The 15,962-nt window shown below is 41.6% G+C and overlaps 1 protein-coding gene across 4 annotated transcripts in view; it reads left to right on the plus strand.

Annotated features, from left to right (window-relative positions):
- Window positions 1–15,962, plus strand: part of FCHSD2 (FCH and double SH3 domains 2) — a 335,209-nt gene that overhangs the window by 253,058 nt on the left and 66,189 nt on the right. For all 4 annotated transcript variants that reach the window (XM_030829076.1, XM_030829079.1, XM_030829077.1 and 1 more), the window contains exon 10: window positions 13,850–13,945. In XM_030829076.1, coding sequence (XP_030684936.1) covers window positions 13,850–13,945 — 96 coding nt within the window. The remainder of the gene's footprint in view (window positions 1–13,849; window positions 13,946–15,962) is intronic.

Raw genomic sequence — 15,962 nt, forward strand, 5'->3', positions numbered from 1 at the left:
TACAAAGTTGCCAAGAACATACATTGGAGAAAGGACAATCTCTTCAATAAATGGTGCTGGAGAAATTGGATATATTCATATGCAGAAGAATTAAGACCCCTATCTCTTGCCATATACAAAAATCAAATCAAAATGGATTAAAGACTTAAATCTAAGACCTCAAACTATGAAACTACTAAAAGAAAACACTGGGAAACTCTCTAAGACATAGGACTAGGCAAAGATTGAGTAATACCCTGCAAGCACAGGCAACCAAAGCAAAAATGGACAAGTGGGATCACATCAAGTTAAAAAGTTTCTGCACAACAAAGGAAACAATCAACAAAATGAAGCAACAACCCACAGAATGGGAGAAAATATTTGCAAAATATCCATCTGACAAAGGATTAATAATGAGAATATTTAAGGAGCTCAAACAACTCTATAGGAAAAAATTTAATAACTTGATTTAAAAATGGGCAAAAGATCTGAATAGACATTTCTCATAAAAAGACATATAAATAGCAGACAGGGCAATGTGCAATGGCTCACGCCTGTAATCCCAGCACTGTGGGAGGCCAAGGTGGGCAGATCGCTTGAGCCCAGGCGTTAGAGACCAGCCTGGGCAACATGGTGAAACCCCATCTCTACAAAAAATACAAAACTATAGCGGGGCATGGTGGCATATGTCTGTAGGAGGCTGAGGTGGGAGGATCTCTTGAGCCAGGGAGGCAGAGGCTGCAGTGAGCTGAGATTCTGCCACTGCACTCTAGCCTGGGTGAGACCCTGTCTCAAAAAATAATAATAAAAATAAATGGCAGACAGGCATATGGAAAGGTACTCAACATCATGGATCATCAGAGAAATACAAATCAAAACTACAATAAGATATTATATCACCCTAGTTCAAGTGGCTTTTATCCAAAAGATAGGCAGTAACACAGATGCTGGTGAGGATGTGGAGAAAAGGGAGCCCTTGTATACTGTTGCTGGGAATGTAAATTAGTACAACCACTATGGAAAACAGTTTGGCAGTTCCTCAACAAACTAAAAATAGAACTGCCTTATTGTAGGGACCAGCCCCACAGGGTCAGTGGGTCTCTCCCCGTGTGTGGCGACGAGAGAGTATAGAAATAAAGACACAAGACAAAGAGATGAAAAGGCAGCTGGGCCCGGGGGACCACTACCACCAATGCATGGAGACCGGTAGTGGCCCCGAATGTCTGGCTGTGCTGTTATTTATTGGATACAAAGCAAAAGGGGCAGGGTAAAGAATGTGAGTCATCTCCAATGATAGGTAAGGTCACGTGGGTCACGTGTCCACTGGACAGGGGGCCCTTCCCTGCCTGGCAGCCGAGGCAGAGAGAGAGAGGAGACAAAGAGAAAAACAGCTTACGCCATTATTTCTGCATATCAGAGACTATTAGTACTTTCACTAATTTACTACTGCTATCTAGAAGGCAGAGCCAGGTGTACAGGATGGAACATGAAGGCGGACTAGGAGCATGACCACTGAAGCACAGCATCACAGGGAGACAGTTAGGCCTCCGGATAACTGCGGGTGGGCCTGACTGATGTCAGGCCCTCCACAAGAGGTGGAGGAGCAGAGTCTTCTCTAAACTCCCCCGGGGAAAAGGAGACTCCTTTCCTGGTCTGCTAAGTAGCAGGTGTTGTTCCTTGACACTTTCCGCTACCGCTAGACCATGGTCCACCTGGCAACAGGCATCTTCCCAGATGCTGGTGTCACCGCTAGACCAAGGAGCCCTTCTGGTGGCCCTATCCAGGCATAACAGGAGGCACTCTTGTCTTCTGGTCACACCTCACTATGTCCCCTCAGCTCCTATCTCTGTATGGCCTGGTTTTTCCTAGGTTATGATTATAGAGCAAGGATTATTATAATATTGGAATAAAGAGCAATTGCTACAAACTAATGATTAATGATATTCATATATAATCATATCTAAGATCTATATCTGGTATAACTATTCCTGTTTTATATTTTATTATACTGGAACAGCTCGTGTCCTCGGTCTCTTGCCTCGGCGCCTGGGTGGCTTGCCGCCCACATCTCCCCCCCTTTTTATTAACTAGGATCGCCATCACCATCATTGCTTGTCGTTGACTTCAGACTTGGTTTTGGACTCCTTGGAGGCCTCTGCAGACTAAAAGGAGACAACATAAGCATACCAATATTAATAATGCCAATGACAACAATGATCCTCTGAAGGGTTTGAGCCATTTGAAGGGATTAAAATCAGATAATTGTTTTGTTATGCCTTCAAAAATGTCTGAGCCAGGAACAGTGGATAAATGGGCTTGTGAAGCCTCAAAGATTTGCTCTTTAAGTTGTGAAATACTCAAGGTTAAGTTATCATCCCAGGCTTTTAAATGTCTTGAGACCTTTTCCCAGCTATGTTGATCTTGATTATAAGCATAAGGCGTTATGCAATAATCAGAAGTATTCCAATCACACTGTAATTGCATACAGTGTTCCAAGTTAATAACTCTATCTCCCAGCCAGGTTACACTTTAGTGGAGATCATTAATTTGATTAGCTAATTTTTGACCAATTTGAGCCTGAGAATTCCAGAGTCTGGAGGCGTTTTTTTTTTTTTTTTTTTGCCATGCTTTAACATAGTGAGTGGTTTGAACAGAATTGTGGATGGCAACTCCATCAGTTGCTGCTGTTGCAGTAACTACAATTAATCCTGCAATGACTGCAATAAGAGTAAAAATACGGCCGGGCGCGGTGGCTCACGCTTGTAATCCCAGCACTTTGGGAGGCCGAGGCGGGCGGATCACGAGGTCAGGAGATCGAGACCACGGTGAAACCCCGTCTCTAACTAAAAATACAAAAAATTAGCCAGGCGTAGTGGCGGGCGCCTGTAGTCCCAGCTACTCGGAGAGGCTGAGGCAGGAGAATGGCGTGAACCCGGGAGGCGGAGCTTGCAGTGAGCCGAGATCGCGCCACTGCACTCCAGCCTGGGCGACAGAGCGAGACTCCGTCTCAAAAAAAAAAAAAAAAAAAAAAAAAAAGAGTAAAAATAAATCTCTTTGTTTTTTTTTTTTTTTTTTTTTTTTTTTGAGGATACCGTTAAGAACTTCATTGACTGGCCGGGCGCGGTGGCTCACACCTGTAATCCCAGCACTTTGGGAGGCCGAGGTGGGTGGATCACGAGGTCAGGAGATCCAGACCACAGTGAAACCCTGTCTCTACTAAAAATACAAAAAATTAGCTGGGTGCGGTGGCAGGCGCCTGTAATCCCAGCTACTCGGGAGGCTGAGGCAGGAGAACGGCGTGAACCCGGGAGGCAGAGCTTGCAGTGAGCCGAGATCGCGCCACTGCACTCCAGCTTGGGCGACAGAGCGAGACTCTGTCTCAAAAAAAAAAAAACAGAACTTCATTGACTATGTGAATAGAGGGGGAAGACTCCCATGGACGAAGTAAAGAAACTGGTATCCATACTCCCTCTCTAGCCCTTACTAAGAGAATACTTGTAGTGGGATTAAAAGTAGCATCAATGCAAGTGAACAGCTTACAGTTATCACATTCTGTAGTTTGTGCATTAGGAATAATAATTATATTTCCAACCAACAGCATGTAAGGGGGTTTGACACAGCTCCTGATGGGTATCACCCGTTTAGAAATGAGGGCGATGTTGAATGTGGGTGTTTTGGTATTAGTGTGAAGGAGTTGATAGGTAGTGTTCCATATCCTTATTGCTGTCAAGGCTGTAGCTAATTTTCATAATTCAGGATGTTTTGGGGTAACAAAGGGATGAATTATTTTTGGTCTAGGAGGAGCAATGCCTGCATCCATCCATTTAAATGGGTAAGGAGACACCCATTGTCTCAGCGTGTAAGACTGCCATCCATGCTCTATATAATCTAAGGGATAAATAAACTCCGAGCATAAGGTATTTTTGCCGGAGCAATCTTGCCAATAATGCCCTTTTGGAGCCCAATCAATAACAATACCCGTGGCTAGGGTTTGGAGCACAACGGCCTTGGGAGCATTACAGTTAGCCCATAAAATTGAAGTCACTATAAAAGGCCTCTTTGGGCAGTCTGGCAGTCCTTTTGTTTTATTAGTTTTGGTAGTGAGAGGAACTCTCCATGCCTCATGTGGAGTACATTTGACAGTGAGAAGTTGAAAAGAGTTAGTACTGAACACATTATGTACTTGATAAGAATCATTTGTAAAGGACGGTACGGTCCACATCCAATTCTGGTAAGAATAAGCTAAACAGCCAGGCGACTTCCCAATGCATAGTGGTGGATATTTATAGCCAATTGACAGATTAAAGTGCATACCTTCTTCTTCCGGTTGAGCTGGAAACCAATCATCATTAGGGACCGGCATGAATGCACTATTATTAGTGTAAACTTCTACTGGGGAGTCCATCCGGGAGACAAACCGAATTAGAGGGAGAAAAGGAATATATGCCCAATAAGTATAATTTTGAATTGCCCCAACCGGTAGTATACTTACCGCTGCGCTGACTACCATAAAGGCAGCCAGAATTACATTACCGGTCGTTTTTGGAATGCCTTTTTCTTTTAAAAAATTTTCTGTTTGATGAGATAAAACCTTTATATGACCCCATGTTGGTGGAGTTGAACAAGCGGTGTTGTAGGTCACACGGCGAGATTTTGTCTCAATGTGGAGGTCATGAAGTTTATGTGTCAGGCGGCGAAAGTTGCTCTTTGGTTTCCGAGGGGTCTTTGCCTTTTGTTTCTGGGAGCGTTTCATCTTTGGAGTTATGGTGCAATTTTAATTGTCGGGAGGGGACCCACACGGGCTGTAGTCCTTTTCATGGGGAAACACAAGCAAAACACCTACCCCAAATTATGACCGTGCCTAATTCCCATGTGTTGGTTTTTGCATCCTTCCACCATACCTGCATTCCTTTTTGTGGATCAAATTTATTTCCAGTGAAATGTTGTTCTGCAGCTATAAAAGGTTGATTTCTTGTTAAGTTTAAGAAATTTAGTGTGAAAAGAGCCACATTTAATTGGGCATGAGGAGTAGTAGCATCTCCCTTTGATTTAGTATCCTGTTTTCGAAGTTGATCTTTGAGTGTTTTATTGGCTTGTTCAACCAAGGCCTGTCCTTGAGAGTTATAGGGGATGCCAGTTGTGTGAGTAATTGCCCATGTCTGAGTAAACTTTTTAAAAGCAGCACTAGTGTAGCCTGGGCCGTTATCAGTTTTTAGTTTCTTGGGACAGCCCATAACTGAGAAACAGGAAAGCGTATGTCATTTAACATGAGCTGTACTTTCTCCTGTTTGACAAGTGGCCCAAATAAAATGAGAAAAGGTATCAATAGTTACATGTATAAAAGAAAGCTTGCCAAAAGGAGGATAATGAGTCACGTCCATTTGCCAGAGAGCATCCTGTGAAAGTCCTCTAGGGTTAACTCCTGAAGAAAGTGGCTGTAAAATTAACACTTGACAAGTAGGACAGTGACATACAATGGTTTTAGCTTGTTTCCATGTAAGGGGGAACTTTTTTCGGAGTCCCGCAGCATTGACATGAGTTAAAGCATAAAAATTTTTTGCATCTGTAAAAACGGGAGTAACTAATGTATCAGCTCTGGCATTTGCTGCAGAGAGGAGTCTGGGGAGGGGTATATGGGCCGGAATGTGAGTAATGTAGAAAGGAGAAGACCTTGCTCTGAGCACAGACTGAAACTTTTGAAAAAGAAAGAATAGGTTATCATCAGACAAAAATTTAATTAAGGCAGTTTTAATGTTGCGAGCAACATGTACTACATATGCTGAGTCAGAGACAATGTTAACTGGTTTAGGAAAATCTTCAAGGACAGCCATAACAGCAAGCAGTTCAGCTCGTTGTGCTGAAATAGCTCCTGTGTTAAGAACATGTTCTCTTGGTCCTGTATATGCTGCTCGGCCATTAGAGGAAGCATCAGTGAAAACAGTGACAGCTTCAGGTAATGGGGTGTTTCTAGTAATGTTAGGTAAAATCCAAGAAGTGAGTTTAAGGAAATGAAATAATTTTACATTAGGATAGTGATTATCAGTTATACCCGGGAAACCTGCCAAATGCACTTGCCAAGCGATGCAAGTAGCAAAAGCCTGTTGAACTTGTAATTGGGTAAGGGGAACAATGATTTTTTAGGGCTCTGTTCCCGAAAGACAAAGGAGACAAGAACGAGCCTGACCAATTAAGGTAGAAATTTGATCTAGATAAATAGTTAGTGTCCGTAAAGAGTTGTGTGGAAGAAAGCACCATTCAATTAAATTATGTCCCTGAATAATGAGTCCTGTTGGTGAATGTTCAGTGGGAAAAATTAGTATTTCAAAAGGTAAATGTGGATACACTCTGGTAACCTGAGACTGTTGAATGCATTTTTCTGTAAGTCGTAATTCAGAATCCGCCTCAGGAGTCAAAGACCTTTTGCTGTGTAAATCAGGATTGCCTCGTAATGTTGCAAAAAGATTAGACACAGCATAAGTAGGAATGCCTAGGGAGGGACGAATCCAATTAATATCTCCAAGTAATTTTTGAAAATCATTTAGAGTTTTTAAGGAGTCTCATCTGAGTTGAACTTTTTGAGGCTTAATGACTTTGTCCTCTAGCTGCATTCCTAAATAGTGATGGGGGATGAAGTCTGAATTTTTTCTGGGGCAATAACCAAACCAGCTGCTATGACTGCTTGTTGTAATGCAGAAAAACAAGATATTAATACAGAGCGTGAAGGTGCCGTGAGATCAGCCGCCTGCTGAGCAAGATCAACAACGGGCTTTAGGTGATTTTGTGCTGCTGGGGTGGCAGGTACTGGAGGTTGTAAAATTACAGGAAATTGCCATGCTTTGGGATCCCCGTATTCCCTTGCCTGAGCTATAGCCCTCATAAGAGGAGTGTCATTTTCAGGGATGTATGTAATTTGTTGCTTATGAGCGGCAATGGTAGTATTAGCAACAGCAGTTGCGACCGGACCAGGAGCAGAAAAAGGGGTAGAATTTTGAATAGAAGGAGAGTTGAAAACCTGAAAGCCAGGTGAGACCAGATTACCTGCTGAGCAGATCTTTCACGGGCCTGAAAACCAGGCTGCCACGGCAACTGCGGACCAGGCTTCAAGGGAGCCTGTGACTCTAGCCAAGTCTGAGTAGGAGGAAAGGAACCAGGCCTCAAGGGAGCCTGTGACTCTAGCCGAGTCTGAGTAGGAAGAAAGGAACCAGGCCTCAAGGGAGCCTGCAACTCTAGCCAAGTCTGATTAGGAGGAAAGGAACCGGGCCTCAAGGGGACCTGTAACTCTAGCCGAGTCCGATTTGTAGGAAAGGGACTGGGCTTCAAGGGAGCCCGTGACTGTACCCAAGTCCGATTTATAGGAAAGGAGCCAGTCTTCAAGGGAGCCTGTGACTCTAACCGAGTCTGAGTACTTAGTACTGGCTTGTCCCATGGTGTCCCCAAAATACTCTGAGTGCTCTAGCTTACCACCAAGCTTATCGACCGCAGTCCTCAGGAATCTCTCGTTGAACTCCTCCGCTGAATCCCACACTCAGAGTGCAACTTCACACAGCGAGGGAGAGCCCCACGTCGGAGCACCAGATGTAGGGACCAGCCCCACAGGGTCAGTGGGTCTCTCCCCATGTGCGGCGACGAGAGAGTGTAGAAATAAAGACACAAGACAGAGATAAAAGGCAGCTGGGCCCGGGGGACCACTACCACCAATGCGCAGAGACTGGTAGTGGCCCCGAATGTCTGGCTGCGCTGTTATTTATTGGATACAAAGCAAAAGGGGCAGGGTAAAGAATGTGAGTCATCTCCAATGATAGGTAAGGTCACGTGGGTCACATGTCCACTGGACAGGGGGCCCTTCCCTGCCTGGCACCCGAGGCAGAGAGAGAGAGGAGACAAAGAGAAAGACAGCTTACGCCATTATTTCTGCATATCAGAGACTATTAGTACTTTCACTAATTTACTACTGCTATCTAGAAGGCAGAGCCAGGTGTACAGGATGGAACACGAAGGCGGACTAGGAGCATGACCACTGAAGCACAGCATCACAGGGAGACAGTTAGGCCTCCGGATAACTGCGGGTGGGCCTGACTGATGTCAGGCCCTCCACAAGAGGTGGAGGAGCAGAGTCTTCTCTAAACTCCCCCGGGGAAAAGGAGACTCCCTTTCCTGGTCTGCTAAGTAGCGGGTGTTGTTCCTTGACACTTTTTGCTACCACTAGACCACAGTCCACCTGGCAACGGGCGTCTTCCCAGACGCTGGCGTCACCGCTAGACCAAGGAGCCCTTCTGGTGGCCCTGTCTGGGCATAACAGAAGGCACTCTTGTCTTCTGGTCACACCTCACTATGTCCCCTCAGCTCCTATCTCTGTATGGCTTGGTTTTTCCTAGGTTATGATTATAGAGCGAGGATTATTATAATATTGGAATAAAGAGCAATTGCTACAAACTAATGATTAATGATATTCATAATATATAATCATATCTAAGATCTATATCTGGTATAACTATTCCTGTTTTATATTTTATTACACTGGAACAGCTCGTGTCCTCGGTCTCTTGCCTCGGCGCCTGGGTGGCTTGCCGACCACACCTTATGATTCAGCAATCTCACTGCTAGGTATACACCCAAAAGAAAGGAAATCAATATATCAAAGAGATATCTGCACTCTCATGTTGATTGCAGCACTATTCACAATAGCCAAGATTTGGAAGCAACCTAAGTGTCCATCAACAGATGAACGAATAGAGAAAATGTGGTATATATACACAATGGAGTATTATTCAGCCATGAAAAAGAATGAGATCCTGTCATTTACAACAACATAGATAAAACGAGGTCATTATGTTAAGTGAAATAAACTAGGCACAGAAAGACAAATTTCACATGTTCTCACTTATTTGTGAGAGTTAAAAAATTAAAACAAATTGAACTCATGGAAATAAAGAGTAGAAGGTTGTTTACCAGAGCCTAGGAAGGGTAGTCAGATGTGGGGGGAGCCAGGATGGCTAATGGGTACAAAAAATATAGTTAGATAGAATGAATAAGATCTAGTATTCGATGACACAATAAGGTGACCACGTCAGCAATAGTTTATTATACATTTAAAAATAACAAAACCGGCCAGGCACAGTGGCTCACGCCTGTAATCCCAGCACTTTGGGAGGCCAAGGCGGGCGGATCACGAGGTCAGGAGATCGAGACTATCCTGGCTAACACGGTGAAACCCCATCTCTACTAAAAATACAAAAAATTAGCTGGGCGTGGTGGCGGGTGCCTGTAGTCCCAGCTACTTGGGAGGCTGAGGCAGGAGAATGGCGTGAACCTGGGAGGTGGAGGTTGCAGTGAGCCAAGATCGTGCCACTGCACTCTAGCCTGGGCAACAGAGCCAGACTCCGTCTCAAAAAAAAAAAAAAAAAAAAAAAAAACCCACATGATTATCTCAATAGATGCAGAAAAGGACTTCAACAAAATTCAACAGCCCTTCATGCTAAAAACTCTTCAATAAACTAGGTATTGATGGAACATATCTCAAAATAACAAGAGTTATTTATGACAAACTCACAGCCAACATTATACTGAATGGGCAAAAACTGGAAGCATTCCCTTTGAAAACCAGCAGAAGATAAGGATGCCCTCTCTCACCATTTGTATTCAACATAGTGTTGGAAGTTCTGGCTAAGGCAATCAGGCAAGAGAAAGAAATAAAGGGTATTCAGTTAGGAAAAGAGTAAGTCAAATTGTGTCTATTTGCAGATGACATGATTGTATATTTAGAAAATCCCATTGTCTCAGGCCAAAATCTCCTTAAGCTGATAAGCAACTTCAGCAAAGTCTCAGGATACAAAATTAATGTGCAAAAATCACAGGCATTCCACCAATAATAGAGAGCCAAATCATGAGTGAACTCCCATTCACAATTACTACAAAGTGAATAAAATACCTAGGAATCCAACTTACAAGGGATGTGAAGGGCTCAACGAAATAAAAGAGGACACAAACTAATGGAATCAATATCGTGAAAATGGCCATACTCCCCAAGGTAATTTATGGATTCAATGCTATCCCCATCAAGCTACCACTGAGTTTTTCACAGAATTGGAAAAAACTACTTTAAAGTTCATATGGAACCAAAAAAGAGCCCGCATAGCCAAGACAATCCTAAGAAAAAAGAACAAAGCTGGAGGCATCGTGCTACCTGACTTCAAACTATACTACAAGGCTACAGTAACCAAAACAGCATGGTACTGGTACCAAAACAGATATACAGACCAGTGGAACAGAACAAATGCCTCAGAAATAACACCACACACCTACAACCATCTGATCTTTGATAAATCTGACAAAAACAAGAAATGGGGAAAGGATTCCCTGTTTAATAAATGGTGCTGGGAAAACTGGCTAGCTATATGTAGAAAGCTTAAATTGGATCCCTTCCTTACACTTCATACAAAAATTAACTCAAGATGGATTAAAGACTTAAATGTAAGTCCTAACACCATAAAAACCCTAGAAGAAAACCTAGGCAATACCATTCAGGACATAGGCATGGGCAAAGACTTCATGACTAAAACACCAAAAGCAATGGCAACAAAAACCAAAATAGACAAATAGGATAAAGACACATGCACACATATGTTTATTGTGGCACTATTCACAATAGCAAAGATTTGGAGCCAACCCAAATGTCCATCAATGATAGACTGGATTAAGAAAATATAGCACATATACACCATGGAATACTATGCAGCCATAAAAAGGGGTGAGTTCATGTCCTTTGCAGGGACATTGATGAAGCTGGAAACCATCATTCTAAGCAAACTATCACAAGGACAGAAAACCAAACACTGCATGTTCTCACTTATAGATGGGAGTTGAACAATGAGAACACATGGACACAGGGCAAGGAACATCACACACTGGGGCCTGTCGGGGGGTGGGGGTCTAGGGGAGGTATAGCATTAGGAGAAATACCTAATGTAAATGATGAGTTGATGGGTGCAGCAAACCAACATGACACATGTATACCTGTGTAACAAACCTGCACATTGTGCACATGTACCCTAGAACTTAAAAGTATAATAAAAATAAAAAAGTATAATTGGATTTTTTTGTAATATAAAGTAAGGATAAATGCTTGAGGTGGTGGATACCCCATTTACCTTGATATGATTATTACACATTGTAGTCCTGTATCAAAATATCTTATGTACCCCATAAATATAAATACCTACTATATACCTACAGAAATTAAAAGTTAAAAATTTTTGAAAAAAAGGAGAGCGGAACACAAACAGGCACAGGGAGAAGATCACGTGAAGATACCAGAAGAAGACGGCCAACTACAAGCCGACAATAATTACCCTCAGAAGAAATCAAACCTGTCAACACTCGATCTTGGACTTCTACAAAGTCACTTTTGCCAAATGAAGTAACATTCACAGGTTTTGGGAATTAGGACATGAACGTATCTTTTGAGAGGCTACCATTCAGCCCACTACAGCTGTTTGTAAAAAGAAACAAGCTTCCTGATGGAAGTAAACGTTACCTTCCCAAGAAAATAAATAAATAAACAAGACAAAAAACACCCAGTCCAATGTATAGGAAATACTGGAAACAGAATGCTACAGGGATGTAATAAAAATTACATCTTTGTCATTTTTTCCCAGACTGCAGGAAACTCTACAGAACAAAAACCCAGTTTCTTCAACAATTAAATTGCAAGAGGGAGGAAAGGAGAGATAAATGAAGAAACTTGTATATAAAAAGAAACCTAAACAGCATCGTGCAGTTGCACTGTGGGGGCTGTATTTGTATCCTGATTTGAAAAACTTTTTTGTAAAAAAAGAAACAATCAGGGAAATTTGAGAACTTGTTGCTTTATAAGTACTTACTGTAAATTGTAATATGGTTATATTTTCTTAAAAGAATCCTTATCTTTTCGATGTCATACTGAAATATTTATAAATTAAATGATATGTCTGGAACTTGTTTCAGTATAATTAGGAGTGGAAGAGGTAGGTGGGCTTAAAGATGAAAGAATATTGGCCATAAGGGGATGTTTTGGAAACTGGGTGATGAAGACATGAGGATACATTCTACTGTTGTCTTTACTTACATATGTATTTGAAATTTTCCATAACAAAGAGTTTAAATTTTTAAAAGGTTGAAACCACCTCCTCAAGAGGAACAAAACAAAAAGGTTAATAGTGCTTGAGGACAGGTTTGGCAACTAGAGAGGTGATCCTCTTAGCTTTTCTGCATGGTGATTAGAGAGGCTCTGAGGGCTGTGTAATGAGCTTTCACAGCTATTCTAGCTTAAAACTGGAATCTAAGAAGAGAACAAAGTACATTTCTCTTTGAGAATATGTTTATTCAGCCAGCCTTCCCAGACCATATTCTAACAACTCCTCACCTTATCTCACCCCATCATCGGCCTGGATTGAATATCACCTTGTTCTCTTCTCGTACCTTCTACACACTCCGTGGTGTATTTTAATTATGTAGTCTGTTTGGTTCACCCAGTTTCCAGATTATAAATTCTTTGAAGATACTAACCTTGTTTGTTTGTCTTATTCATCTATATATCCCCCCATCCCTGTGTTTCATGTTGGACCTGGTAAACTCTCTCAATAAATGGTTGGTGGAGTGAGGGGGAGGGAAGCAGTAGAGAACTGGGATTGCACTGGTAAACAAAATGCAATATACACCTACTACTTTTTGCATCTCCTCAATTATCCCTTTTCCCAGGACTACTAAAGTAGAGGTACAGAGTTACTTTGAACGTTTTTTTTCTTCTTCTGCCCATCTTCTAGCAGAGGTGCTAATGGGCTATAATATACTGTAAATGAAAGACAAGTAAGGGGTAAGCGATATGGTAGCAAAATAGAAAGTGGGGTTTTTTGCCCCATCAAATGCCGATTTCCACTCTTTCCCAAGGCATGTAAATGCAATGAATTCTTTTCAGATGGCTGCCTTTTTGTGCTATTTGTTCTGCTGCTTTCTGTGTATCAGAATTCTCCTTTTATAGAAATTCCAGGCCGGGCGCGGTGGCTCACGCCTGTAATCCCAGCACTTTGGGAGGCCAAGGCAGATGGATCACGAGGTCAGGAGATTGAGACCATCCTAACAGGGTGAAACCCCGTCTCTACTAAAAAAATACAAAAAAATTAGCCAGGCACGGTGGCGGACGCCTGTAGTCCCAGCTACTTGGGAAGCTGAGGCAGGAGAATGGCATGAACCCAGGAGGCGGAGCTTGCAGTGAGCCGAGATTGCGCCACTGTACTCCAGCCCAGGCGACAGAGTGACACTCCATCTCAAAAAATAAATAAATAAATAAATTCCTTTCTAGCCTGTCTTCTTGGTATGCTGTAAGATGGTAATTAGAGTGTAACCTCCTCAAGAAGGTGCTGAGAAATACTCTACAAACACTATTTGGTGCTGTGGATAGGATTATCTGGCAGTTTCCTAGTGGATGGCAATGGCCATGAAACAGACTTTAAGAGGCCCATACAATTTTAGAGCTGGGAGAGATGGAAAAGACCAATGTGCGTCCTTATCTGCACCCTATTCTGTGTTACACAGAATAGCTTTTTGTGTAAAAACTATCTTCTTGCTTTCTTAAGGTATTATATATTGTCCAGTCCCCAAATCTGATCTAGTTTCTAAACTATCACTTTCCAAATTTATTTTTGAGAAAATAGGACAGATAAATAATAACAGTTGTCTAAAATGAAAAATAAAATGCGTAACATCATTTCTTTTTTACCAGTGTTGGATGATTTCTCATTTGTATAGAAAATAGCAGAATAAATCTTAAACTTTATAATGTAATTGGACATTTTAACCTCATTAAAGACCTAAAGATATTTTATGTTCTCTTTAGGTGGTACGGGACTACAATCTTCAGCTGTTTTTGCAAGAGAATGCTGTATTTCACAAACCCCAGCCCTTCCAGTTCCAGCCTTGTGACAGTGATACTGTAAGGGAATTACAGATTTTCATTTCATGTGTTGTTCAGTTGTGTTTGTGCTTAAGTAACAGTTATCCTTGGCATAGACAGGCAGAAAAAGCTGAGTATATCTCATCAATTTTGTAACAAAACTGTGAGGATGCAGAATAATTATGACTTTTTTTTCTGAATTGTGGCCAAGAAACTCAGTGTCTTTATGCTAACAACCTTCTACCAAATAAGGTTAAGTTATAAGACAAGTTACTGAAACGTGAAAACAACTGAAGGAAGAAAAAAATATTCAATACATTTACTCAAATGTAAATTATATTTTCCCTGAAATTCTTTATGTTGTAACCCTCCACAGAAATCAGTGGTTAAATTTTAACCAGAATAGGCCGGGTGCTGTGGCTCACGCCTGTAATCCCAGCACTTTGGGAGGCCGAGGCAGGTGGATGACCTGAGGTCAGGAGTTCAAGACCAGCCTGGCCAACATGACGAAACCCTGTCTCTACTAAAAATACAAAAATTAGGTGGGCGTGGTGGTGGGCCCCTGTAATCCCAGCTACTCGGGAGGCTAAAGCAGGAGAATCACTTGAACCTGGGAGGTGGAGGTTACAGTGAGCCGAGATCACACCACTGCACTCCAGCCTGGGCGACAGAGTGAGATTCTGTCTCAAAAAAAAAAAAAAAAAAAACTTAACCAGAATAGAATTAGTAAATGGAATAATGAACATGTGTATGAAATATTTTGGTTGGTCTTATAAAAGATTATAGGCCTTTTATAATTCCTTTCAGATTTCTTAGAATATTAAAGCACTTACATAAACCTCAAATTAGCAATTTTTTTAATGCCTCTACCCCTCTGCCATTTTTTTATGGTGACAGAATACACATAACACAAAAATTACCATTTTTAACCATAGTTAAAGTGTAAGATTGATTCACTGTCACTTACTACATTTCCAGTGCTGTGCACTGTCATCACTTTGTAGTTCCATAACATTTCATCACTTTAAAAAGAAATCCTGACCCCATTAAGCAGTCACACTCCCTATACTCTTCACCTCAGCCCCTGACATCATTAATCTACTTTCCGTCTATAGATTCCAACTGGCAATTTTTGTTTTTATTTTTACTTTATTATTATTATTATTTTATTTTTGAGACAGGGTCTCACTCTGTCACTGGGGCTGGAGTGCAGTAGCGTGATCTCAGCTCACTACAACCCCCCTCTCCTGGGCTCAAGTGATCCTCTCACGTCAGCCTCCCGATTAGCTGGGACCACAGGCACGCACCACTATGCCTGGCTATTTTGTTTGTATTTTCAATAGAGATGGGGGGTCTCACCATGTTGCCCAGGCTGGTCTCGGACTCCTGAGTTCAAGCCACCCACCCACTTTAGTCTCCCAAAGTGCTGGGATTACGGACATGAGCCATGATGCCCGGCCCCAATTGGCAATTGTTTAAAAGCATACAGTAATCGTCCTTGAGTTTATGGGAAATGTTTGCCATTATTTAAATTTTTTAAAAAGAACAAAAATGCTAATTTGGTAACATAAAAAATGAAATTTAACATCTGCAAAATGAGAAGGCACATGTTGGCATTATTAGCACATTCTCTCAATGTAGGCAAGCCAAAAGGAAAATCAAATTATATTCATAAAGTATTTTGATAAATTTAGAACCAAAACCAAGGGAGTTTATGATACAGTTCCAGAGTTTAATGGTATCAGTTTAATAGAAACACATTTGCCAGAGATATCTTCATTACTTTTCTTATACTTTAAGTAGCTCTGTTAGCAGCTATATAAAGAAATGTAGGAAATCAGCATTTCCCTCTATATTACAACCTTTGCCCTTTATAGTAGTGCCTTTTTTTTTTTTAATCAAATCAGCTTTTGCCAATGACTTACTCACATTCTCCTGTGATTTGACTTCTTTGAAGCCTGGGAGGGATGAAGCAGAGCATTAGAAGATACAGGGTATAGACAAGTTTGTCAAGCTTGACTTAAAATTATGACTAATTTGATGTTATTTTATCATT

Source organism: Nomascus leucogenys, chromosome 15 (genome assembly GCF_006542625.1).
Source record: "Nomascus leucogenys isolate Asia chromosome 15, Asia_NLE_v1, whole genome shotgun sequence".
In the NCBI taxonomy this organism is placed as follows: domain Eukaryota; kingdom Metazoa; phylum Chordata; class Mammalia; order Primates; family Hylobatidae; genus Nomascus; species Nomascus leucogenys.